At 33.4% G+C, this 27,784-nt stretch overlaps 1 protein-coding gene across 1 annotated transcript in view; it reads right to left on the bottom strand.

The window, feature by feature from the left end:
- Positions 1–16,746: 16,746 nt before the first annotated feature.
- The window catches only part of LOC148834983 (catenin alpha-3-like), a 634,761-nt gene continuing 623,723 nt past the window's right edge, over positions 16,747–27,784 (bottom strand). The window contains exons 17-18 of the mRNA XM_088915226.1: positions 20,931–21,065; positions 16,747–17,034 (exon numbers count right to left, since the gene is read on the bottom strand). Coding sequence (XP_088771352.1) covers positions 16,747–17,034; positions 20,931–21,065 — 423 coding nt within the window. The remainder of the gene's footprint in view (positions 17,035–20,930; positions 21,066–27,784) is intronic.

The raw sequence follows: 27,784 nt of genomic DNA, 5'->3' as shown, positions 1-27,784 counted from the left end.
TCACATTGAGGTGATGTAAATAGTGTCATTTTGAAAAATGATCTAGGTTCTGGTCTAGTTTATAAAGAAGTCGAGTTTGCAGGTCAGTTCAGTTTATTGTTTATTGTCATATGTACAAGTGCAATGAAATGCATACAGTATTTGCATGTATGCTCCAATACAAAGAATGCAAAGACATTAAGGAACCACCAAAAACATAAACACTGAAGAGCAGCAGCAACAACAACAAGTTAAATAACATACATCTTAGAAAAAAAACATCAGTGTGAGCCAGTGGTAGGAGTAGAGTTCAGTAATCTGACAGCTTGTGGGAAGAAACTGTCTCTGAACCTGGACGTATGTGCCTTTATGCTCCTATAACGGTTACCAGAGGGAAGGGGGGAGAAAAATGAGAAACCAGGATGACTGGTATCCTTAGCAATATTTCTAGACTTTCTGAGACAGCAAGTTGTAAAAATAGTTCAGGTGGGTAGCTGCGTCAGCATGCGCAATCTGCCAAGGAAAAAGTAATAGGTTTATTCCATGCTGAAAACAGAAGGGATAAAACACAACGTTTCGGCTGTGAAACCTTCTTCAGGTCTGAGGGATTTACTAAACCAGCATTCCGTTTCTTCACCGTGATCTGTTCCAAAACCAGGATTTCTAACCACCTCCTATTCCTTTACAGATGTCGTCGTTATAATGTAATTCCTAAAGGATTTCACCTAAAAAAAAAGCTCACACCTGAAGAAGGCTTCACAGTTGAAACGTTGTGTTTTCTCTCTTCTCTTTTCAGCATGGAATAAACTTAAGTTGTAAAAGTTGTATTATTAAAAATAATAAAAAAAATACCACTCACTGCTCATAGTAAGTTTAAGAGATGTCCCAGACAGGATAACTCATGAAATCCAAATCCATCCCTGTTCATGTACAAGAACAAACAATTATTTATCATATGCTTATGAGAATTACCCAGTACTGCAAGTATTTCATGCCACTGGCCTTTCCTTGATGTCATCTACTGTATATCACAGGGTGAGTTTCAGACTTTCAGAATTTTTAGGAAATCACAGTGTGTACAGTACATTATTACGTACAAATTGTCTACATAGACATTATTGTTAAAGGGGTCATACTCCTTTGACTTCCTTTTAAACTTCCTATTGGATGGGCAGCTCTTCGAGGTATGACCAATAAAAAAAATGGTTCCTGTTTTGTGTTTCAACACATCAATCAAGAAAACTGTCATATACCGTATGTATCTGTTTTCTTCATCAACTCCTGATAGCAGGCATGGGCTTTTTTCAGTCTACAAACATTTTTTCAGAAGTCTCCGAAACTATTTTGGTCAGTTAAAATTAAAACTGTGCTTTTTGGACACAGTTTTGGACAGAATTATGCTTGACTTAAAAAAATATTTCATGTTACAAAATGCCCACTGTGAATTAATGTGGGTGGTCCAGGGGTTCTTGCCAAGACAGGGGAAATCATGAACTGCAATATATACCATGATAAGAAGGACATTTCAGTATGACAAAGATCCAAATTATAGACCCAAATAAAATGGATAAACCAAGATAATTTTTAACTGTGCACAGAATAAATGTTCTGGACTGTTTTTTTCTATTTCCAGACCTCAATCCAATTGAACATTTATAATTCTGCTGTAACTCAGGATGGAAACCAAAGGGGCAGAAGAACTTAGAACAACTCTACACAGAGGAACATTCAAAAGTTTCCACTATGAAGTGACAGAATATCATAACACACTAAATATGACATCTAGTCACTGTATTGCCTGCCAGAGGAGGATTTACCAAATACTAACTATAGCGGCATGAATACATGTGACACTTACTGTAGTTATTTGTGACAGTGCAGTCCCATTAAGATTACTGTATAACATTTTAGATGTTTATTAAACTGGAAATATCATCCAATCTGATAATATTTAGTTATTTGGTGTTTTTTGTTCAGATTTCACTAGGTGTATCAATAAATTTGAAGGGTACATTATATTACAGCAGCAGATTTTTGCCTCATGTATTTTAATACAGAATTTAGTTTAGTTAGCAATTGAAACTTTCTAAATTACTTTACACAGTTGTTTAAGATCTAAGAACATTCCTTACTCTGAAAGAGAAAATGATCCTATTTTATAAAGAGCACATGGTAGCATTATTATAATACAATATATCTAAAGTGGCATTTTAACCTTTCAGAAAAAAAAACCTGTAATTATAATAATGTACCAGTTAATATAAAAAATGACACTTTTCATAATTTCATTGTGCTTTGGAGTTTTATTGGTTCAATTTATCAGTAGTAGAGCTGTGAGGGGTGTGTATCCAGCCCACATTAGGCATTCACAATATTATAGCTTTAGGATTAAGGATCAGTCAGCACTATCTGTCTTAACCATAAAACAGTCATGGATTTGCTGATCACAGTTGAACTGTGAATAATTTGTCGCTTTCTATGAAATGATGGGAGTCTTGTTCAGCATTAAAAAAGTATGTATTGGATTTATTGTGTATTTCTCATATCAATGAAACATGTTCAATGTGTAATTGTAAATACTGCTCTTGACATCATTTTAGTTCATTTACTGTAGCTCATAATCACTCCCACAATGATTGCAATAAATAGATTATTTTCACTCCTTCCTCCCTTTTTACTTTTAATATTTATTTGTACTCTTTCAATTATGGTACAGCAAAACTGTCAAAAATCTGTGACTGATTTTGGACAGCAAATAACCTACTTATACATTTCTGGAGTAAAAATCTGATGTCTAAACATTCCCTTCACACCTTCAATAAAGCAGTCATATGGTAAGAATAGTGTTGTAATAAATACAAATAATTATCCATTAATCCATATGAACACTGTCACTGATATTCAAAACTTGGTTTTGAAAGGTTGCAATGTATATTAAATGGCTGCAATGTATATAATACTGTACAGTAATATATTATTAACACATGAATCCATCCAACATCTTAACCAAACATACTGTATAATGTATAAGAACAAAGTTTGAAAATACCACAGTAGTGGTATTAGTTTATAATAGTTTTTCATACCGTTATTTGCACAGATGTATAAATCTAAACTATCAAAAATATCCTCAGTATTTTTCAGAATTCCACAGCTGAGCATTCCAAGTGCAATCCTGGAAGACCTAAAAGAAGCTAATTTGAAACTAACCACAGCGAATGTAGTATTCTGTTTATTATTTCTGCAGATGTTTTAAAGCTTGACAACCAACATGTCACAGTTATTCTTCATGCTACAGATTTAAATGATGTGCCTGCTCTTCACTCCTTTCAGGAAATGCTGTATACTGATATCAGCAGTTTTTACCCACTTATGCTAATGTAATATAATCTGTGCATGCTGTACTGCAAAGCCAACTTCAACATCACAGCTGAAAAAAATAAATAAAGCAGATGATTGTAGAAAGCTAAGCATTCAATGCTATTAATTTTAACCATTTCTTGGATACCTTAATTTTTAAAGGGGTTATGAGTTTAGAGCTGTATTATTTGTCAAGTAATTTATCTCTTGTCATTCTGGGGAATAGGGGAGCCTTTATTTCTGTTGAACTCTAAATTTATAAATTATCTTTAAACCTTTTGCTTTAGAATTTGCTTTAGCTGATAAAAGTGGATAAATTTAATGTCAGGAAAGTTCACCAAATGATCAATGCCAACTATAGTACATGCCTGTTCATGACAAAAAAATAAACATGACATTTACCTCTTGAGTTTTACACTTCTGTCATTTTATATTAAACGTTTAGCATACAAAAGGAATGGACATTTGAAATAAATATTTAAAGAAAATACTTCCGAAAAAACAAAATATTTATAAATGAGCTTTTTGAAAATACCCTTAATATGAACTTAGTTAGTTAGTTAACTTAGTATTGTGTCAGTATTTCATTCTTAACTTACATTACTCAAATCCATCTGCTCATCCATTTTCTAAACACTTCTTCCAATTCAGGGTAACAATCCAGCAAGCATCGAGTAGGAACAGGCGCCACTCCATCTCAGGTTACGCCAATCTAGAATTTTAAATTTTGCTGCAGCACAGAAGTTGAATTTAAATAGCAGATATGCAAGGTTTTAATATTACTTTGTAATGAAGAAGTCAATTTTCTATTCAATGACAGCACATGGTCAATATTTTCTCTTATAAGATGTACTGTAAACATACAGTAATTGTCATGGTTACTTCTTCTATATAATATCAGCAAGGATTTTCAGTGTACACTGTTTATAGAATTACCATCAATTAATAGTTTGTCTCTATTTATATTAGCTGCAAGTTTAAGCTACAGCAGATCTTGAATTGCCAATCTAGCTTTGCAGGTGATGTGGTATTTGCTATGGCTGATCAATGAAGTAAGACAGAAAAAAAGCCTGCACATTAATTCTGGAGACCTTGCAAAAATTAGTATAAATAGACTTATAGAAAATAAAAAAAACATCCTTCATGATTACTTAAGAATCATCTGCCTACAATACAATTTACCATGATAAATACTAAGCAGGAAATTTGAAAATGTTTATTATTTATCAGAATATAACAATATCTAAGGATCTACAAATTTAAATGCTGCAAAACTGAAAGTCAGGAAATGACATAGATAAGTTGCATTTATTGTAAGCATTATATTCCCTGTAATTATCTATTAAACCAAATTAGGGGTTTATATAAATTTCAGAGGAATGACAAACACCCAAGATGAAAGCGTCATGGAGCGAAATTGTGGCTTAACCTGCTTGGCTGAGGGCTGACCTACCGGCCATAGGATAAGGAGACAGGACCCCCATGCAGAGTGACTAATGGGTCACTGCAGAGGTGGGGTGGGATGCAACAGACATGCAAGAGAGAGATTTAGGGATCTCGTAGGTATTTATAGCATTTGGGAAAGGAATGGATTGTCAGGTGCGATTGCTAATTACTGACAGCCAAGTCTGATTGAGCTTGGTTGTTGTCATCCCTCCCGAACTTTTGTTATAAACTCCATTATATACTAGTGTATTCTGAAACAATGTGTTCTCAGTTATATATAACTATACTGTATATACTTTAACTGTTGCTGCTTACAAAATTTATATTTTTATTTTTCATTGTATTTAATTCTTATTAGTAAACATATTTTTCTCTTGTGTGATTCTGGTTTTTATTAAAAATAGGGAAACAAATGACAAAAATATCTTAAACCTGTTGGACTAGCATTCTTGGGAAAGTGATTACACTGTACAACAAGATAAAAGTTGTGGGTGTCTGGAACAAGTAAACCAGCCATGTTATCGCTGATTCTCAGGCTTCTTTAAAGATGGCTGAATTCCCCCTCTCATTCACATTCCCCCTCTTATGTCTCCAAGGATGTTTTTAAACAGTTCTTGCATCTACAATATAAAGGCCATATTTAATTTGCAAGCATAAGCCATGAATGCTATAGCTTTTTTAAAGATTTGTAAAAAGTCACATATGGCATGGGGAATTTATAAATAATTCATACTCAGACAGTTACCTGCACTGTGCTTGCAGTTCCCCAATGGTCATATTCCCAACTTCCAGTTTAAGAAGTAGTTAATAAGGTAAGGTGCTTTGGGACACCCTTGATGAATGTCCATCTAAACTGGATAAGGTAATACAGTATGAAGTCAGCCTAATGGGGCATGACAATAGTTGAACTGTAGAACATTGGTACTTCAGTGGCAGGGGATAAATCTCCAAGCTGGTTACCCAAGCATCACTCATTTAAAGAAATTAACTAGTATTCTGTTGTGGTTCACGGAGTTGTTTTGTAATATTAGGATTCAAAATGAAACTACAAAAGAGAGTGGAAATGATATTTTGTTCATGAATACTTGTAAGTTCAGGGTTGGTAGATAAAAAAAAAACAATAAGAGGTAAGAGAGATCACTTTATTAGCCATATACAATTTCTTGCATTAGGAATTAGTCTTTTCGCATACCCCAGCTTGCTCTCCATGAGACAGAGACACAGACACACAGACAGGGAGAGAAGCTTGGGGTCAGAGCACAGGGTCAGCCATTATACAGTGCCCCTGGAGCAGTTGGGGTTAAGGGCTTTGCTCAGGGGCCCAACAGAGTAGTAGAAACACATTATGTATGTTTCAGAATATATCACTTTGAGATTAAATGCGTAACACATTTTAACATTTGTTAGTGGAAATTCAAACAAAAACTGATCCTTACGTTTACAGAATAAGACCATGGACTTGTCAAATTGGAAAATAACAAACAGTAACATGGACCACAATGCAGAAGGATATTACAGCATTGTTTTGTAATACAGAAGAAAATTTTTAGAGCACATTTATAAAAATCATCATAAAAATTCTTTACACTGAAACACTTTTAACACTGTTTCAGTCTATTGCAGAACAACAAAGAATGGGTCAATAGAGAGTAACCAATTAAATCTAACCAGTCTGTCATTGAGAGGTGGCAGGGAACTGTAATACCTAAAGCAAATCCACTCAAATACACATCATACAAAATCCCCAAGGTCTTTCTTAATCCTAGAAACAAGAGTTGTTGCGTGCTTAGGATAATTTAGGAGGAGGAAAACCATGATTATGTACTTGAATGTTCAAAAGTTATTGTGCTAAATGAGGTTAGATTGCTATGTTTAATAGGAAGTGTTCTCAAAAGATAAATTATTCATTTTGGAAGTGCAAATCATAGAAGTATATTTAAAATTGAGAACAGGAGGAACTACTTTACTCAGAGGGTTGTGGGAGCATGAAACAAGGTATATAACCATGTCGTGGAAACCAAAAACACTGGGTTCTTTCAAGAAAATGCTGAATGAGATTATTGGATTCAAATAGGATAGATGTGCCAAAAGGGTTTTTCTTGTTCTCATATTGGTATTTCACATTAGTCCATCACAGGGCACACAGACACAAACATGCACATACTCATTCACTCACTAGGGCCAATTTTCCCAGAAGCCAGTTACAGTAAGTACTAGCATGTCTTTGGACTGTGGGAAGAAACAGGAGCTACTGGAGAAAACCCATACAAATACTGGGAGAACCTACAAACTTCATGCAGATAACACCCCAAGAATTCAACCCAGGTCCTGAGGCAAGGCAGCAATGCTACCATGCCACCCCTGATGTATATAGTGTATGTATATATACTCACATACACATATACTGTATAAACATGTCTAATATTTAAAAAAATATAAATTATATTTTAAGAAAATGAACATGCATAATAAAGGGGAGGAATTCTGTTAATTTCAGCATCGTTAGGTGGGCAATTATGCCATACACAAAAGAAATACCCCTTATTTTAGTCTTCCATGCACCTTCTTTTATTCCCACTTATGATCTAATATTTTTTTGCTATTGAGTTGGAAGTAGTGCTCTTAGTTGATTTCATGAATACTTTGAGAATTTCACAGTACTTATATCAATATTGCCTTTTAAACCCCTTTTGTGAAAAATTTAAATAATTCAGTTATTTTCTGAACGAGATGAGATAATCTCTCACTGTATATAACATTTCTTTTTATGCCACCTTTTTTGGAACTCTTTCCTAGACTGTAATATAAACATACAACCTAAAAGACTTCATAGGCTTGGCATCATGTCTACAAAGACATAGTTTCAGGCAGTTGCAGTTTAACAAATTGCTGAAGTACCAAATACTAGGTATCGGGAAACATCATTGTCATGCAAAACGTATCTTTTTTTTAATGTATGTTTTAAAATGTAGATACAGCTAGCACTGATTGAGTTGTTTGATGTCTTTAGAAAGTATTGAAGCTTTGCTACTCTCACGGGAGAACAGTGTGAATTTTAACATCTGTATCAAAATGAAGGGCAGATGGCAAGCGCTCACAGGAATATTTATGATACTACTGTCTTATAGAATACCATAGAACAGATCAAGCGAATAATGATAAAATGGTGACTGTGATACCTCAAATCAAACAGAGATTGCCATGGAAATTCTCAGAAGGTTTCACTTTAGAATAGACCGTTTTTGTTGTCCACATATCTACTGTATGCTTTAACCTACTGAGTGAAGGTGAAAAGTGATTTTCTTTTTGGTTGTATTAGAATTATTTATTCTCTTAAGCATAAGGGTGTCTAGTTTAAAGGGAAGTATGAGTCTAGCGTCAACTCAAGCTGAACCTTGGTTTTAGATCTTATTATGCACAAGAAAGTCATTTCTTGGGAATATGACATTTCTCAAAGTCCTTGTTTGTTTCTTATGACACGTAGTTTCACAATATCTGAGAAACATAACAATATATGACTGTAACATAACTTTTCAGAATTGTATTTGTTTTGCTTTTTAGATAATATATATTTTTAAATAATAAATATGCAATATGTCCTTTGTGGTAGTGAACAAATGTCTCCTTGAGTAAATCTGGATGACAAGCAACAAAATAGTTTTACCTGGGGAGAATTTGATTGGTCCTGTATAGTCTAATGGGACATTAACACCAAAACAAAGTTTATTTCCATAGTACTGTCAAAATGAGGAGAAAAGGAATAACATAATTCATTGTATATAACTCATTTTTCATATACAGGGATGGTGAGTATGCCCTTTAAGTAAAAATAAATTTGTAGTTCTTATACCTTTTTCTCTTAATGTATATATTTTTCGTAATAATACATTTTTTACAACAATGATAAATTACGTATAAATAAATTAATAAAAAATAACAATCAGATACATGAAAAGATGGGTTTATAAAAATATCCAAGCCATATAAAACATTGATTCACAAAGAAGTCACTTCTGTTGATGACACTAGTGGAAAGAATATTACATTCATCAATGTTCTGGCATCAGTTTCTAAATGTCTGATGAAATGTGCTTGTCTCTTGTTTTATCCTTAGCCTTATTTGAACATTCTGGAGACAAGTTCATGTTGGAGGTACAGAGATTGTGAATCAGCTGACTGTTGTACACTAGATATTATATTTTATTTTTCTTTTAAATGAAAACATTTCAGTTAATTTGAAGATGCTAAACTAACATGAGAGAATCATTTTGTGTGATAGAACTATGATAGACCTGAACCCTAAATTCCTTGTTCTGACAATCTGAAGTCATGAAAGTTTTGTATTTGACTATAATTATGAAGAACGGTGTGCACAGTAGAAACAGGACTAATAAAGCAACTTCAGAGATTCAATAGCTGTACATATTAATATTTTGATGTTTTCTCACTCATTGACACACTAAATAACCTAGTTAAAGTCAAATACAAATGAAAAGGTCAATACGTTTTTTTGCTCTTTTTATGACTGATCAATTCATTCTTCCAATGAAATGAATTGACCACATAGCTGTGTTACTACATCAGGTTATGAAATGTCAGAACAAGGGTAGCGCAATGATTAACTTGTCGATATTAGTAGTTCAGGTGGGTAGCTGCGTCAGCAAGCGTAGGCTGAAAAGGAACAAGTAATAGGTTTATTCCATGCTGAAAAAAAAGAAGAAAGAAAACACAACGTTTCGGCCATGGAGCCTTCTTCAGGTGTGAGAAAGACAAGGCAGTAGGCAAAGGTAATGTAGCGGGAGAACAAAGGCTGGGAGGGAGGAGGAGTGAGAGTGCAGCAGGGGGCGGAAAGAGAGGCCAATCAAGAGGTGTGAAGTCAGAATAGGTGTAGAGAGGTGTGAAATGAAACCTCCAATGAATAGAGAAAATTTAGAAGAAACGTAGTCTGTCGTTAAGAGAAAGGGGAAGGTGTGATCACACCTGAAGAAGGCTTCACGGCCGAAACGTTGTGTTTTCTTTCTTCTTTTTTTCAGCATGAAATAATCCTATTACTTGTTCTTTATGTACATTTTGTACATTTTGGGTTGTGTTGGTCTGCTTACTTTACACCTGTAAAGGTTTAATTAGATGAAGCTGCAAATGTGATGTCATTTTTAGATTATTCTTCCCACCTTTAGCAATATTGTAATTTTTACACTGCAAGCTCTTCAAACTAAAATAAATTGAAAACTGGTGAAATACTGAGCAATTCTTTCATAAGATATACTGTATGTACACTGTATAAAGAAAATTACTGCAGATACAGTAATTTAACAAGTTTAATGCAAGCACTAACTAGACTCCTGCTGAAGTAGCAGTGTCTGTTTCTTTCTGCTAGTAAATCTGAGAGCATGAACATAAATCAACATAGCACTGCATATCAAGTCTACAAAGGTGGATAATCTGAGAAAAAAGGCAACATGTAAATATTAACCAGTAAAGGTATTATCACAGAATCTTGTGAACCTTCCCGTGTAAGCAGGACAACATCAAAATTAATACTGCTCAAATCTTATAAAAGATACATAAAGTAAAATATTGCAAATACAGCAGTTAAACAAGTTTAACACAAGGACTTACTGCACTCCTGCTGAAGTGGCAGTGTCTATTTCATTCTGCTAGTAAATCTGAGAGCGTGAAAATAAATCAGCATTGCACTGCATACAGTACCAAATCCATGAAGGTAGATAATCTGCCAAACAGGCAACATGTAAATATTAAACAGTAAAGGTCTCAGCACAGAATCTTGTGGACCATCTTGAGTAAGTAGGACAACACCAGTATTAAAACTGCCAAGACTTGAATTGGCTTCTGGTAGCCAAATAGGAGCCAATCAAAGAAGGGAAGTACCAGTGATCCCTAGATAATTTTCCATGTGAAAGCCATCAGCAAATCATTAACTACCTTAACAAGGGCTGTTTCGGTACTGTGTCTCTGGCTAAACCCCAAATGAAAAGGTTCAAAAAGCTCATTAGATGCAAGATGAGATTGTAATTGAGCTGCCACTCCTGCATTTTTGTGAGAAAAGGCAAATTGGAAATAAGAAGCTAGTTGCCTGAAATCTCAGTACTGAGTGCAATTTGATTGGAAGAAACCAAGTTCCAGAATGAAGAAAAATCACTCTTTGTCTTAGCTTAAAAAATTACCTTCTGCTACCATATAGATGATTTTGCACAATATACAGAGCTTGCTGCAAGAGTGTGAAAAGCATGTGGACAGAATTCTGTTTTGAGTATGTTTACTGTCTTTAGTGCTGTTACACAAAGTGCAGCTGTCAGGTTGCCATTATTAAGCTTGGTGTTGGCTGTCTTCATGAAAGGGAAAGGTTGTGAATAAACGGCAGAGACAAAAACTGTTGTGCTTAAGGAACTTTATTTTGCTCCCTATGTTTCATGTGACACTTGCCAGGCAAGGTCTGATCGGCTAGCAAGACAATGCAGGGAAATGTATTCATTAATTTTTAATACAAAAAACTGTCACACTAAAGCAGGGATCTTTGTACAGTAGATACTACTGTTTTCCATTATATAGCACTTAAAAACTACTTTAAATCAATTTTTTATAAAAGACACATTCTAAATTAAAAAATGGAGAGATAAATATGTTTGTATTTTCACGGAGTTCCTTGAAGATTTAATGTAGGTCTTTTTGGATTAGCTTCCATAAACAATAAATACACCAGTCATGTGTTAACAGAAACTTTATTAGATTTTAAACAATTCCTAAACTATGAATTTAACATTTCATTTTTTAGACATACATTTCAATACATTGCACAAACGTTGAAGTAATTATTTTGCAAGGCCAAATAACCTCAAAGCACTCAGTAAGGGATCAAAAGATGGCTCTGATGTAATTCTGAATTTTCAGGATCTTCTTTTACATTAAATGCAAATATGCACTATAATGTAACACCAAATGTTTCAGATTTTCAAAATGCTGACAAGTGAAATTTCCTGAGACTTCCCCAGGAGTCTTATTGTACTTTCAAAATGTAGATCTTTCTTTAGAAAACATCCATTGCAGTTATATTTAGCAACTAATGTAGGTACTGTACATCTTTCCAATTATAATCAGGCACAGTTCAAATCATTTTCATGAAACTAAAAAAATACCCAATATTGATTGGTCTCTTTAAAAAAAGCCAAGATGCTATTCCAGTAAAACTATTTGATAATCACTTTCTTTTCTTTGTTACATATTTTATATTCACTGTAGGTATAAAATTGTCCACTACAGGAAAAACAAAATGTCATATAAAGTCAACATTGTAACTTTTAGCAGCAAAATTAACTGCTAAGATATAGTGAATAAACACATTTTCTTGCATTTCTCAAACCTGTAGCAGATAGAAAAGGGAAAGCCTGGGGGAAAAGAGATGGGATAAATAGGCACTGCTCATTCCTAAGCAGTGGCTCATTCCTAAGATTACAATGTTTAATACCAGGCCAACTTTTCATTCTCTACTGTGTGCACTTTAAAACAAAAGTCTGCAGAAATAAAAAATAAAGATTAAACTTTTTAATATTTATTATAAGGCATTGTGTGGGTTACTGGAGTTGAAAGCTTTTTATACACCCAAAGCAATGTGATAGAAAATAAATAATGAAACACTTAAAACAACAGAAAATTAAGAAACTGTTAGAGAATCTCTATGCAAATGAGGAAGGTTCAATACATAAAGTAACAAGTTCACACAGCAATTTATTCAGACCTAGTTTTAGGTACACGTATGAACAATTATAAGGTCATAGTACACATTACCAGATAGTACACTTTTCCAGATAATTTCCAAATGTGTTTAAGTAGAGTTTGTACCATGGTACCACCACATTGAACTTGGTACAGTGGAAACCCCACTTCAGTTTCTGAAGCTAAAACTTAACTACCTGTTTTGCTGTTGGCTGCATGCTGTCTTCCAAAAGGTCCTTCTTTAATTAAGGGACTGAAAAGTTGGAAATAATTAGATGGCAGTTCAAGGCTGTGAGAAGGGTAGTCCAGTACTTCCCACCTGTAATGCTGTAAGCCCTCACAGGGGTAGTTCACTGTGTGTGGACTGGTGTTACTGCACAGTTAGACGATGTTCGAATGCAGGATTCCAGAGAGAGATAATTTCATTGATGAAAACTGATAGTAAAAATGTTTTGATGATGATTGTCAAAAATTACTCTTTGTTGTTTGTAATTACAAAATGATATGAAATCACTAGTTTTGCCTAAAACTTGAACAAAAATAGTCAATTTGTGTCATTTATGCTTTTACCTCATATCTTTATCTCAAATAGTAACCAAACTCAGGAATGCATGAACATAGCTGCACACTCCACCATGAGATGAATGCTTAGAATTGGCTGAATTCCTTTAAATAAAAGGTGTGGAAAGGAGGAGGGTGGATGTGGATATGTTCATGAGAAAGATGAATTACGAGTTGCAATAATAGACTATATCTATGACATTACTATTATTAGTATAATAATTTTGAAATTCAATTTAATTATAAAAAGGGCCTGGGCCAATCAATCAAATGGGTAAGTTAGTTAAAAGCATATTAGGCTGAGTGACTCAACATGCTTTCCAAAGAAAGATCTGTGGTCTAGCAGATCTTCAGAACAAACAAAGACTATAGGTAAGATTTAAACAATAGGAAAAAACTAAAAGCAATCACAATATGAGTGGAAAATTAAACAAATTTGAAGCAACATCTGATGGAAAAGCCCATGTAGCTAGTTCTCAAGGTATTTATCTGAGAAAATACTGTCATGGATTCAAGATTCTAATATGCATGAAGATATTTTATTTTTTTTTAAAGAATGTCTGTAAAGTGAAAGTGCCAATACATTTTAAACACTATTATCACTGTTTGTATGATACTAGCATAACATGATTAGCATATCAGATACTGGCCATGGAATAGGGAATAGATAATGTAAATTCAGAGCCATAAATGACAAGTGACCATGAGCTGGAGAGTGGCACACTTCAGAGTAAAATTCTGACCATTGAAGAGTGAAATATTTTATGTTATTTTATTGTTTAATGATTTCTTAGAAAAAAAGTGGGTAAATTCAGAGGTTTGAAAGGATGAAAGCTAATACATGGTTCTTATTTTTAAATAAGAGTAATTGTAAGTGATTTAAAATGTTAAAAAGTGTTCATTGCTTATATTATTTTGGTAAGCAAAGTTTTAAAAACAGTTATAATATTGAGTTAAATTATATTAATTCATTCTAAAGTTAAAAGACTAAACTTAATACCCTTAATAACCCAAAGACTATAACTAAATTATGAGTGAAAATGTTTAACAGATTGTAGGCGATATGATTAAAAACCAGTTACTGTACACGACTGAAAAATAATTAATACAATTTTTTGTCTCCTAAAAATATCATAGTGCTGAGGTGTTAGTTTTGAACAAAATTAAACCAAACAAGGTAACCTGTTTACAACTATGAGAAATCGTGTTACCTTAGTTACTGAAATGCCTAGTGAACCCAAAGCAAGCGTCTTTGAAGAATGCGTCACACAGTGAATTCAGTGGAAATACGCATCTCATGGTTTGGATAACACCCTGTAAAACTGAAGGCACTCTGAAAATCTAAAAATATAAAAGTCGATTCAATAAATCGAAATGAGAAATAATAAACTGTTAAAAGATTTATCTATGGACTGGTAAAGTAAAATGTGTTTCTTAAACATACACTGTAGTACTTCTTTATGTACTGTAAATAATCTTCTGGGTACTTTGGATTAAAATCAAGTATACTTCTACATATCTTATAGGGATTACTGCCATATACCTAGTTGCAGAGCTTTGCAAATATTATTTATTCATAATGTGATATATGTGAATATAATCCCTAATGAAATTCTATATCATGTTATAAGTTATAATCCTCTTAAACGGTGTACCTAATAAGAATATGTTATTCTTACAGTGTTTCCTCAGTGAGAAATCCATGCATTAATCTATTTTTCAGAAAGTTCTCTTATTATTCTGATAAAACACAAACATGTAAATATTGTATATTTTACATGAAATAGATGGAGTCAGCATTATACATTCTGTTAATTTAGGTTTTAAGAAAGAAAATGGAAGTAAGAAGAGAACCAAGAAAAATACAATTATTTGTGTAAGGCTAAAATATACAGTATATACACTGCCTTGCAAAAGTACTCATATCCCTTGCATAGTTTTAACTTTTTGTTGCTTTAAAGCTTGCAGCCATCATATTTTTAAGTAATTATTTGTTACACAAACCACCTACTCCCTACAAAATGAAAAATAAAGTAAATAATTAATAAGAGAAAGATGGAAAAGTCATGATTACATAATATGCATACCCTTTGCCATATTTGGGAGAGTTTGAGCAAATCTGCCAAGACGATTGGACAGAAATTGCACCAAGCCACTATGAAAAGCTGGTAGAGATTTACCAAAAAGACTTGTATTTGTAATTCCTGCTATTTCCACCAGATATTGAATTCACAGGTCTGAATACTAATACAAATAACATCCAATATTTCAGTTTCTTTTTCTCATTGGTTTTGGGAGACATTGACTGTAACTCACCCTACATTTAGAAGTTGTCAGTTTGAGCATTCAGGTTTAAAAAAAATACTTTTAAAAATGTGTGTGAATCATTTGGTAATTTTACCGAATGAGGATGTACAGTATAGAAAGGATCCAAATACTTTTGCAAGATACTGTATTAATTCCGGGAAATCACTGTCTAGTAAATAGAATATTGAAAAAATGCCTGGATAGCATATTCTTCCTGTATAGTGACATAAACATTGATAGGAGTTTAGCAGATATTGCATATACAGTTCAATAAAAATCAGCAGGAGGATTGCCATCCCTTTAGCCAGTAATATTTTAAGTATCAGAAATTACTGTTTTTGAAAGTTAATAAAGCTTAAAGGATTCATATAAAATCCCACAGGTTTATATGTAAACTTATCAGCATGTCCATGTATTTTAATGTCCCCTTTTTAATTATATAATTGTAACCTGTAGTTCAAGTTTTGGTGAATAATCCAGAAAAGCTGTGCATGTAAAAGATTATCTGGCAATTTGCCTGAACTGAAATGCTCCATGTGACCTACAGTATATAATGTAGTTCTGCTTCAGAACAAACCACATTTAAAATTACACCTGGAAATAAACCTACATTGCAGAATTTAAAAAAAAAAGTTTTGTTTTCAATCTTGAAAAATATTTAATCATAAATGTTCTATTAATTATGATGCATAGTCTGAAAAAAAACACATTGCTCTGACTCTGGTCCAATATATCACTTACAGAATCTAATTAACATACTGAAGAAAATGAGTAATAGTAAGGAATACAATACCCCTGCACCTCTTCTAGATCCCCAGTGGCACAGGGATAGTAACTCACTTGCTCTAAGCTGAATCAGCCCTCGGAGAGTCCTTACACTTTTATTCCCCTTCCTCCCTGTGAGTACTATGGAACTGAAGTGACAGCAGTCTGCAGCAGACATACTGTACGCCCTGAACTAAAACATACACAGGAAAATGAAACAGGGAACAGAACATTTGTAAATATCAGGTGTCAGTCTCAGTCACCAGATACTGATTAATGATTAATTATTTGATGGTTATTTAATAATTTAATGATGATGATTATTAATATATTATTATTATTATTGTTTATGTGTGCTATGCATCATTTTAAATTAGGTTCTACTCCAGGGGCTGTATTGGCCTACATAAATACATTTAATTTAAGTCCCCATAGAGTGTTTTACAAATGTACAAATAAACAGATCTTTCAAAATGTTAAAGCAAACAACAGCATATATATTTTTTTACATAAACCAATGAGAGTTATATGAGCCATTTAAAATTATTCTATTACTGCAATCTGATAAAACATCAAAAACTGTTCATCTCAAGATTTCTACTGCACTTGCCTTCCTCTGAACTCACTCATAACTTTGAGTGGGTGAATTTTCTTTTTAGTGGAGCCTTTCCTGACAACTGCATAAGCTTCTTCTGGTTTCTCTTTTTTTATTAAAGGCTTCTTTTCAGGGGCTTTCATTCTCCACATGACCACAGGGTGTCGGGGCCCAGTGGGACTGTGAATACGTATTATTTTTGTAGACGCTATGTAGGACATCTTTACAGTCTGGACCACAGCATTCATAAGGTTTTTGGCAGCTTGAATGAGGGATGTAACACTGTCCAGCTGCAAAAGTAAAGAAACAGCATTATGACTTGCAAAGCAACACATGAAACAATCACAAAATCATCTGTAGCAGGAAAAGAAAGAGTGCCTAAAACACATGTTGAATGACTTGTTATGTTCAGTGCAGATGAGTGAAAACTATGCCATTTTTTTGCACAGAGTGTGCTTGTACAAGCAAGGAGTGTGCTTGTAATGTCAACCTTGAACGCATAGTGCTATAGCAGCTAAATTACCACAGCATACTGTATCAACAATATTTGAGGCCAACTTTTCTGTTTTCTGTTTTTTCAAGGAATGTAAAATAAATTAGTTAATATTTTGTTAATGTGATATACAGCAAATGCATTATTAGTGTAGCAATATTAAATGACCTTAAATGACTTTTCTCTTAATGCTTTAAATAAAATAACAGTCAAGACGTAGATCTGAGTATCTTTACTTTTAAAATGATGTACCTGTATCATAAAATTTTACTATTGCAAGTCTGAGAAACTGACACCCCCCACCAAGGTATACAGTATGATGGTAGTCAAGTCCACAAAGAAAATTTAAAGAAGTGTTAAATATAATCTGGCTCTAAGATTGAAGGAAATGAGAAGATGTGCATTTTGTAAACTGCTTACATTAATGGAATACTGTAACAGAGGGAACGACAACCTTTCAGAACTGGCTAGCCAAGGGTTAACCTCTTATTCACTTCTTTTTACAGATCAGTGTGCCATCAATACTTTTCAACATAATAATTTTCCTACTTACATTTTAGCAGCTTGATTAATAAACAAATATAAGATGAACATCTTCCTGTTTTAAGTGATTCTTGTCCTTACTGACTTCTCCAGTTTCAGGCTTGTAGTTTGATACTTTATGCAGCACACAAACCTCCGAGTGTTCTGTTGTTAACCTGCTCTGCAATAGACAGCTGACTTCATATGTGAAAACCTCACAGAGATATGTAGACCCAGTTGCTAAAGGCAGTGAAAACATTACATTCTTCAGTCAAATTCCACAGGCAGGGACTTCTATCTGGTCATAAAAGAGACTTTGTGATTCTCTCTGACACCAAGAGTGTGAGCTACAGAACTAAAGTTCAAGGTGCTTAATTTGTAAATTAAACGATGCTGGAGCTCAATGTTAAAAATAGAGAGTGGATGTAAAAGGGGGAAATGGAGATACATGTTAACATGCAGTATATGATGACATGTTAACAAAGTAACTTGGTAAACATTTTAATTAGTCATTATAAATGCTATAATCATATGCTATTAAGCCTATTCTATTTTTGAAACACTAGGTACACTCTCTGATGTAACTAACATCGGGTCTGTAGTATTTCAGAATCTGACTGATTGATCATCCACTAGCCTATACTGTACTATACAGTATACTGATACAGCAGCTTAGAATGTGCGCCACTCAGAACTCAGGATTTGGTGCAGCACACATGTTATATAAGTGATGTCAAGCCATTGAAATTGAAACCTACATGCTGTAGAATTCTTCTTTAGCAGCAACGGAGTTTGGTACTGTCTAGGGAATGGCATTATGTCTACCCATAGCCACATGTGTTACATACTGTGTAGAGCCCATGGGTGTCAACATTTTCAGGATACAAATCTTATCTTTTTCATTATTTTCATGAAATGACAATTTAAACACCTCTTCCTTTTAAAAATGTACAGTATGTGCAAGGGAGTAATGTGTGTAACATTATCAAAGCCATTTCTTTGTTCAAACTATTAGCCTCATTTAGCATTAGCCTGATTTTAGGAGAGCACTGTACTATTTTCTCTAAAGATACTCTCCTCATGAGAAAATGTGTTGTTAAATGCTTAAGCATGAAACATCAGAATGCAAAATCAGTCCCATATCAAATCCTTTTTAAATACTCAAAATTTAACATCCAAAACCATAAGCAGGTTTAAGATCTTTAGCCTCTTTTGAAGCTTGTAAAGTTTTATGCTTGTCTGACATCCATTTTACCACTTCTCTTCTACACCCATTAAAGTCACTGTTGCAATGTTAACTAGAAGCATTCACAGTATCAGCAACGCAGCAAACTTTGTGGCACTGAATCTTATTTTTTTACAGTTCAAGTATTTTCAAATTTGTAAATATGCATGTTCATTTTTTCATGTCACAGGGAGGTACCAGTGCTGTGCTTAGAGGTGCTGGAGATGAACTCTGTTGAGCTCCATAACAAATTAGGGCCAGTTCAAGGCCGATAAGTCTCAGCATTCTAATTCATTCAATTCTAATCCATTGAACTGATCACAATACAGTCACATCAATTTCACTAGTATCAAAGTTGTCTTGCTTGATCAGAAAAGAAAACATTGGGCCAAAATTTTGGAAATCTTGAAGTCTAACAGAAAATTCTGATATGAACTGTTGCTGGTCTTGTACATTCTGTACTCTGCAACATTGACAATGAAATCATTCGGGCTTAAAGGGCAAAAAGTTGATTTAGAAAAAATCCAGTTTCACAAGAAATGTCTTCCATGTTTTAAAAAGACCCGTTGTTGTTTGACCTGCATCTTGGAGGTTTACTTAAGATTACATTAAGATGTGTGGTGGTCAGTTAGAAACTTGATGTCAGTTGTGCGAGCCATTTGTCATTATCCAGTGTGATTGCCTCAAGACCATCCACAAAGCATACCAATAACTTCCCAAAAGCTTAGCTAATGAATATTGCTGTGAACCTGAGTGTCATTGTATTCACCATTCATCTCTTCAAGTAGATTGAAACTACCAGTGTGTCAAGTCTGATTGAGAAAAAAAAAACAAATTCACTGTCTTTCCTATTGTATTTGTCACATTATTAAGCTCAGAATTAGAAATATTGCCTCAAATATTTGCTTGATAAATACTACAATGGAAATTTACAGTCTGGTGGCCAATTTTGATCCTCAACAATCTGTTACAAATTGTTTCCTGATAATAGGGGCTATGTCTTTATGTTGAAATAATCTATATTTGATTCTACAAGAGGGAGCATTTATCTAAATTTTAAAAATGAGCTTTTTAAAAAAGAAAATGTATCTAATTATTTTTTCCAAGATGTCTGACTCTCCACTTAAATGTAAAATCAGTCAGTGGCACTCATTGCAAGCTCTTCTGGAAACCAAGATAGGCTGGCCCCAAGAAAATTGAAGTAGTAAATAACCAAGTTGAATTATTTTTCTTCTATGTCAATGCTTACATTTGTAATTCATTTTCAAAATGTTCAAAATGAGTATCTGTTTTTCAATTTCTGATTTAATGCATCTTATTTTTAGGCTATTAGGCCACAAAGTGTGTTTCTTTGAAAATGGTGTGTAGACTTTCTCTCGGGATTGTACAGTATATACTGTGGGTATTTACATATAAGAAGGGACCCATATAACCCAATAATAAAACGTGATGACACACAATAGCCATCATGATCCAGGAGCCCCACTATAAAGCAGATCAAGTGAAGAAGTTAAAAATAATCTTCACCAATTCAATTAAGGTGGAGCTTTAGAAATTCCAGACTGCAAGCATAGGGCATAATTTCTCCAGGACACCAGGGTTAACAACCCCAAAGTAATGAGCAATGCCTTGATTTTCCCTGAAGGCTTTCCATCCCAATCCTTATCAGGCACAGCCTTATTTAACAACTGAGATCTGATGAGATCAGGGTACAGTACATAATCATTTCATTTGATATAAAGATGAATACTGTTATTGATTGGATTTTGTTTTGTATAGTTATTTAATATTACTTATAATATTTAAGGTAACATTTTCTTGCATAGTTTACTTTTGCGTTTTAATTTAATTATTTCATGGTTTAATATATTGCCTAGCACTCACCATTTTGTTTGGAAGAACAATGAAGCATCACATTTAATAAAATTATAGACAGTTTTACTCACTGCTGAAGTAATGAGCTCTCCTCCAAGACTCTGAATCTCTGATTTCACCTGACTGCAGATCTTCAGCTGATGCGAGTAAAGTTTGATTTGTTCCAGGTAAGCCAGCAAATCATGTTTGCAAGATGGATCAGGGCACTGCATCAGATGGAGAATCAATTTATAAAAATTATTATTTTCTCCTCAGTTGTTTCTCTTTTTTCCTTTAACATTTACTGTATATAAAAAAATTAAATAAGTATGTTTGATTTTACAATTGGAAGAGATTGTAAAGTTCTATACTTTTGATAAAGCAAAAATATTTTTTTTCAGCATATACTGTACTGTTCTGTAGTAAACACCATTTTTAACAAACTGAAAAAAATATGCATACAAACAACTTTCTATATTAAGCAGTTTCATCTCTGGTAATATAAATATTTGCAATTACTGCTAAATTAATAAACTGATGAATTAAGGAGGTCAGATTTACACTAAATGATTTTGCCCATGTGAAATTTAGAAAGTACAGTATGACTTAAAAGGCTGTAAAGGCACTGATAAGAATGATTGAAAATCCTTACAAAAACTGTGAAATAAAACAAACAAAGAAGAGTTATGTACTGTAGCATCAGACACAAAACAAAATGAAAGGTTATTGTAATATGTTCATTAACAGACTTTGTTTTTGAGAAAATGCTTTGGAATAATACTACTTTGGATTATAAATACTGCACAATCAGGCTCAATCTCAGTGAAAAAAATATTTCCATTACCTAGTAACAGAACAGTAGCACAACAGATCAATACAATTAATTCTGCTGCAAATTTAGTTCATAAATTCACTGGTCTGTTTGATTTGATCATTTGTACTGATTAAATAAATGTATACACGCAGGTCTTTTCTAGATGCGATATTTCACAAATCATGAATTTCTGCAAGAAATATGTTCTAAGGTTAAATAATAATAATAATTTATGCTAAACATGTATTTTTTATTATTGGTAAATTGATAGACGAAGAGTTCATAATATGATTTGCCATTATGCATGCAAAAATACTAAATGTATCAGTTTTATTAGCATCAGATAGAACAAGGGCCTTAACAGGGTGAGATAAAAGAGATACCTTTGTAATGTTTCCACATGCCGTTAAAATGACAATTCATGGTAATAAATATCACCAGGGTTTCCAACTTATGGTTATTTACAAAAAAATAAATCCGCACTGGAAATAACACTGAAACTTTGCACAGCTGTTAATGGGAGCCAATAGATATAAACTCATTCCCATAATTACTGCAGAAGGTTCTGTTGCATCCATATTGAAATATCTTCATATTTTGTATTAGATGGAAAATTCTAAAACGCTGAAACTGCAGCAATAGAATCTGAATTTGGTCTGTAAGTAAATCTGAATGTCATCATCATAACAATCAAACACAAATCCATGATGACAAGCAATATGGCTAATGGTCAAAAGTATATATATAAAATATATACATATTTAACAAAAGTATATATATAAAATAGCAGAAGTCTCAAGATACAACCTTATAACTGAGTAACAACATCATATTTAAAACAGACAATATTTATGAATTGGCTCCTATGAAAAAAAAAAATTCAAAAGAAGATTAATAGTTCCTATAATTTTAGACAATAAACTCCAGTGTGAAGCCTATACTACCACTATTTTAATTCATGCAGAATTTTATATTTATTTCAAATATAATGCATGCTTGCTACATTGAAATGTACAGTCTTATAATGGTAAATAGTACACAGTATCATGCTGTAAAGTCAATGTCTAACGTGCAACAGTGTTGTAGAAAGTTACTTTTAAAAAGTAATACATTACATGTACAACCAACTGGTGTAAGGGATTACTTTTTAACATTTACAAGACGGTAAATAATAAGGAAATTAATTTAAACATCATCAATTATTTATGTAGTGTGTACAGATACTCTGCCAACAACTTCTTAAGAATTTAACATACAGATCCAGCCATACAGATCAAAATGCACACAGTACGCTGCATTAAAACGCAGTTGGTGTGTTGCATCATATTGCATCATACTGCATGTTAACTGAAAATTGATAATAGTATCCAGAAGAACCTTGTAAAACCACAAGGTGGAGCTAATAAAGCTTAACCTCTCATGTACAGCATTTGAGCTGTCGCCAGAAAATGCCTGGTTTTGAATCCCAGTCACTGCTGAGGGACAATCTTTTTACAATTAAGAATTTAAGTTGTATACTCTTTAGATTTTTAATAATTTTAAATTGCGTATTACAGCATGTTAATCATTAAACATTAAAAAGTCGGTATATTTTATAAAAGCAAGATTGCTCAGTGGGACAAAAGTACACAACCTTCCACCTTCATCATAAATATTTTAATCATGCTTTAATATTTTCTGCATAAAAGTCTTTAACTTGGTAACTTACATGGGTTCTGTTTTTAATCTGCTTGTTCTAACATTATTAAGCTTATATTCTGTATTTCATAAAAAGTTATAATGTTTTATCCTTTTCTAAGAATAAGTAGTAAGAACACCACTTGCTGTTACTGTAAAAAGATAAATGTTATAGTGATTTAACATCACTTCATAGTTATATTAATACAGAATTGTGTAACTAAGCATCTAAAGTATCACAAGTGAACATTTTGACATGTGTTACTTTTTTAAAAAAAACTTCTATTGTCCTTGTAGTGGTAATGAGCCCTGTAATGTAGCGAGCTGCACCCAGTTGGTTCAAAGCTCGATCAGAGACGAATGTATAAAAATAGTCCACTATTATAGCTTATTGTGAACATGATGTGTCTCTTTCAGGTTTACACCCGAATTGAGAAAATCTATATTTTGTCTTAATCCAAATGTCAGCAGCCAGTAATCAGCCAACAATTTAACTTTGAATTAAAAAAACAGTTTAAACTGTACTATAAAGTACACAGCCTGGAATTGAACCTGGTCCGTCAGCATCATTCAACAGGGAACCAGGTGGATGAATTATTGTTGAAAATAAAAATGTTAAGTTCTTTAAAGCTTTCTCAGTCAAGAACGATAATTCACATAGGGAGCTGTGTAAGCATGCATAGGCAGCAAAAGATCAGCTAAAGAGGGAAGAAAATGACAATGTTTCAGGTGTGAAGAATAGAGCCCCAATTCAATTGCAGCCTAAACCTTTCCCCACATACCCTGCCCCCGCTGCAATTGAAATATACACAAACAAAGCACTGAAAACTTTACAGTAGATGATCAGGTATTTCGCAGGCGTAGGGATAGTATGTAATTCTGGCTTTATGTACTCACACCTGGGATTTGATTAATTCAAAATATATATTTTTTTAATTGCACCTGGTACTAGATCTTGTTTATATTAAAGTTATATTACTGGGCATCGTTAGATGGGTAGGGGCGGTGCGCTATTTTATCAGCAACTCCTAATCTGCTTAACACCTGTAGAAAACATGACTTTATTTCTTTATGGAATGCATGTTGCGTTTACAAAATTAAAGTGTTTAAAATGTTTAATTCAGAAATAAAAAGAACTTACAGCTTACACAAAGACTCTAAACTGATCGTGCAAAAGAAAAATCACCCATTTTTCGTGCATTAAAAAGTGTTTTTAACTGATTTATACACAGTCTTTTCATGTTGATTTAAGTGTCCTTCTTTCAGTTGGATTGCATGGTTATTGTTATGATTTCTCTATTATTATTGAATAATAAGTTTGTAATGTCAGGCACTCTGAACGAGTTAAGCTTTGATGCAGTACAAATAAATGTATTTCCCACAAGCTATACTGTAGTGGCTTTAAAACTATACAACATCGCACTGTATGCGTGTGGCACGTCTTTGTTCAAGTTTTAAAACTACAGTATGGAAAAATGAGTGTTAAGAAAAAACAGGACATTTGATTGCTGGTTGTCTTATGTTAAACAGCAACAATGACAACAGTGTATGCTACTGAAAATTTCTTCCCATCCCCCAGAAATGTCTATTCTACATAACATTACACAGCGGAGTGTTGACAGTCCTAGCCTTTGTGAGAAGTACAGAGCTGCATTACATAAAGTGCCTGCAATGGGATATACTAGTAGGTAAAAGTTAATTCCAAGCCGGAAGGAAAAGACACAACATGTTTCCTCTATAAATCTTCAGTTTACAGACCGTCCAAGGTAATTTATTATTAATAATATCTTCCATATCGCATTAAAATTGGAATGTTTTTCACAAGTGTAAATCCACCTATTTTCTAACTGCTTTATCCAGGACAGGTAACAGTTTCACCCCCTACCCTTCCCTCTTCCTGCCTGATTCGCTCCCATTTTTAACCATTCTGTGTCCGAATCGCAGCGGGTGAGAGGGAGTAGCGAAAAATAGTGAACCCTGGTTTTTTGATAGTCAGAAGGCTTCAACTGATGCATAAAGAATATAGCATAATGCCTTCTCGAGTTATGAAATCATTTGCACCTGGGATCCACTAAAATTTCTAAAAACGCAACCAGGTACTATATATTGTTTAAATAAAAGCTGTGAAATGTTTCACAAATCGCAAGCTTTAAATCTGTAGGTTGCAGGCTCTGTGTTATTCGCATTTTTATTTCATTATTAATATCACTTAACATTGACTATGAAAAACACAAAAAAATTTAATATAGTGTACATAATATGTACTATTTTATGTTTTAAAAAGTCTTTGTTAGAAGAAAAACTTTAGCACGAACCGGGTATTGAACTCGGATCGCTAGCGGCAAACGGGCTGTTTGGAAACATAGCTGAGACAAACAGCTTAGAAATGTTTCTAATGTAATCATGAATGAATGAATCAAATTTAAAATAAAACGTGTTTACAAAGAAAGTGGATTACAGTAATACTACCAGCTATACAAATACATACTGTATATTTAGATCCTTAAATTAATATCATTATTAATTTCTTTAGATAAGTGATACCATATTATATTCCCTATTTAGCGGATTCTAAAAAGTATGAGGCTTTTTACTGCAATAATAAGTGCAAGTATTCATAGAAAAGGTTAATCACTTAACTCACTTAACTTTGAACATGTTGTGATATTTAGAAATACCAACACATTCAATATAGAGTCTATAATATTTACTATTTTAGTTTTTCAAAGAAATGTTTATTTGTTAAAAGAATACTCATGATGAGAGCTGGGTTCAAACCCCAGACCTTCAGCATGCAAGTCAGATGCTTAAGCCAGTACACCAACACGCCACTTGACAACTTAAGCTATAACAGAAAAGGGCAGGCAAAAAGTTACCAAGTAACTGGGTGAATGAATCAAACTGATGCAGATGTGTGTACTGTGAAAGTGTGCTACTGTAATAATTTGAGCTATATGAATATAATTACATCATTATTAATTTATTTAGATATGCGATTCCATATTATATTTCCTATTAATCAAATTCTAAAAAAGTATGTGTTTTTTTTACTGCGATAACAAGTGTAAATATTAATAGAAAAGGGTAAAACATTATAACTTTTTATGAAGTACAGTATATAAACTTAATCTAGTCAGAAGGAGCACGTAAAAACTTTTCCAAAATAACCATAGTATGTAACTGAATGAAAGACTTTGATGCTTAAAATGTTTAAGAAGAAAGTGGAAAACTGGTGCGTATTTTTCATTTAAACTACCAATACCAGTCATATACATTTTACATATATGTGTATGTGCTTAGATTAATGTCGTTAATGACCTTCAGACATGTTATACTCCTCTTCTTTTTATGTTCAGCTACTAAAATTTCCATTTAGTTGTAAAATTCCATATTAATATTCAATATTAAGCGGCTTTAAACATGCACAGTAAAGAGATTAAATGAAGCAATCGTTTCACTAACAACCAATGCACCAAGAGTGCCGCCTGTCGGTTATTTTGGCCAGCCAATCATGTACTGTGGTATAACGTGCTGAACTGTAGATAATTTTGAGCAGTACAGGGTTGTACCGTTTATTTTGAATGGCTGCATCTGTATATGTATGTAATCATGGGGTATAAATCAGGTGAAGAAGCTGGGAGAGAGTTTTTTTATTTACTCTGTTCATGGATTAGAACATTTTGTTTGCAATTTGTCTTGAGCCTGAGTCCTCTTTACATTGGTTATGCGTGGTTACCGCCTAGTTGTACTGCATCCAAATGGCTTGTTAATTTGGTGCCAAACATAAGTCACTTACTGTACATACACAAAGAAACTATAAAGCTGGGCTACAAAAGCCAAGAGTGTGAAGTGACCAGGTGGTCAGAGGCAGAAAAGAATTGCTATCAAGAAAAGCATGATAGAAGTGCAATGTATCTCACATACCCAATCACAACCTATTGGACCAACATGTAGTGGTGGTGAGATTTGCAAAGTGGCAAAGTGGAAGTACTCAGTGGTGGATACTGAGAAACAGACGCAATTCAAAAGGAGAGAGATGGTGTCAGATCATTAAGATTCTGTAGACTAATTTTGCCCACCTAATACCCCTCCAACTGACAGCCCAGACAGCCTGAGATAGAATTTACTGCATCACATACTGTACAGTATTAGCATGTAAAACCCTCAATGGCAGACTTCTAGCACTTGAAGGGAGCCAATGACAGCCAACATTTTTCAGTTTTGACAGAGTGCTGATTTAAAATCTATAACAATTCAACTGAGACATTAATGATAATTAAAATTAAAAGTGGCTGGCTGAAGCCAAAAATTTAGAACTTCGGTTTTTATTGCTTGTATGAGGATATCAACACAGTTCAGAATGACCCAACATCATCTTTAAGGGAAAATGTGAACTTTTAAGTCTTAAACACTTAAGGGTTTACATCTTTATAACTAATTATTTCTCACGAAATC

This window comes from Atractosteus spatula, chromosome 5, assembly GCF_055471065.1.
Source record: "Atractosteus spatula isolate fAtrSpa1 chromosome 5, fAtrSpa1.hap1, whole genome shotgun sequence".
NCBI classification, from domain to species: Eukaryota; Metazoa; Chordata; class Actinopteri; order Semionotiformes; family Lepisosteidae; genus Atractosteus; species Atractosteus spatula.
The sequence above is the reverse complement of the archived record's forward strand: the minus strand, read 5'-3'. Positions and strand labels throughout refer to the sequence as shown.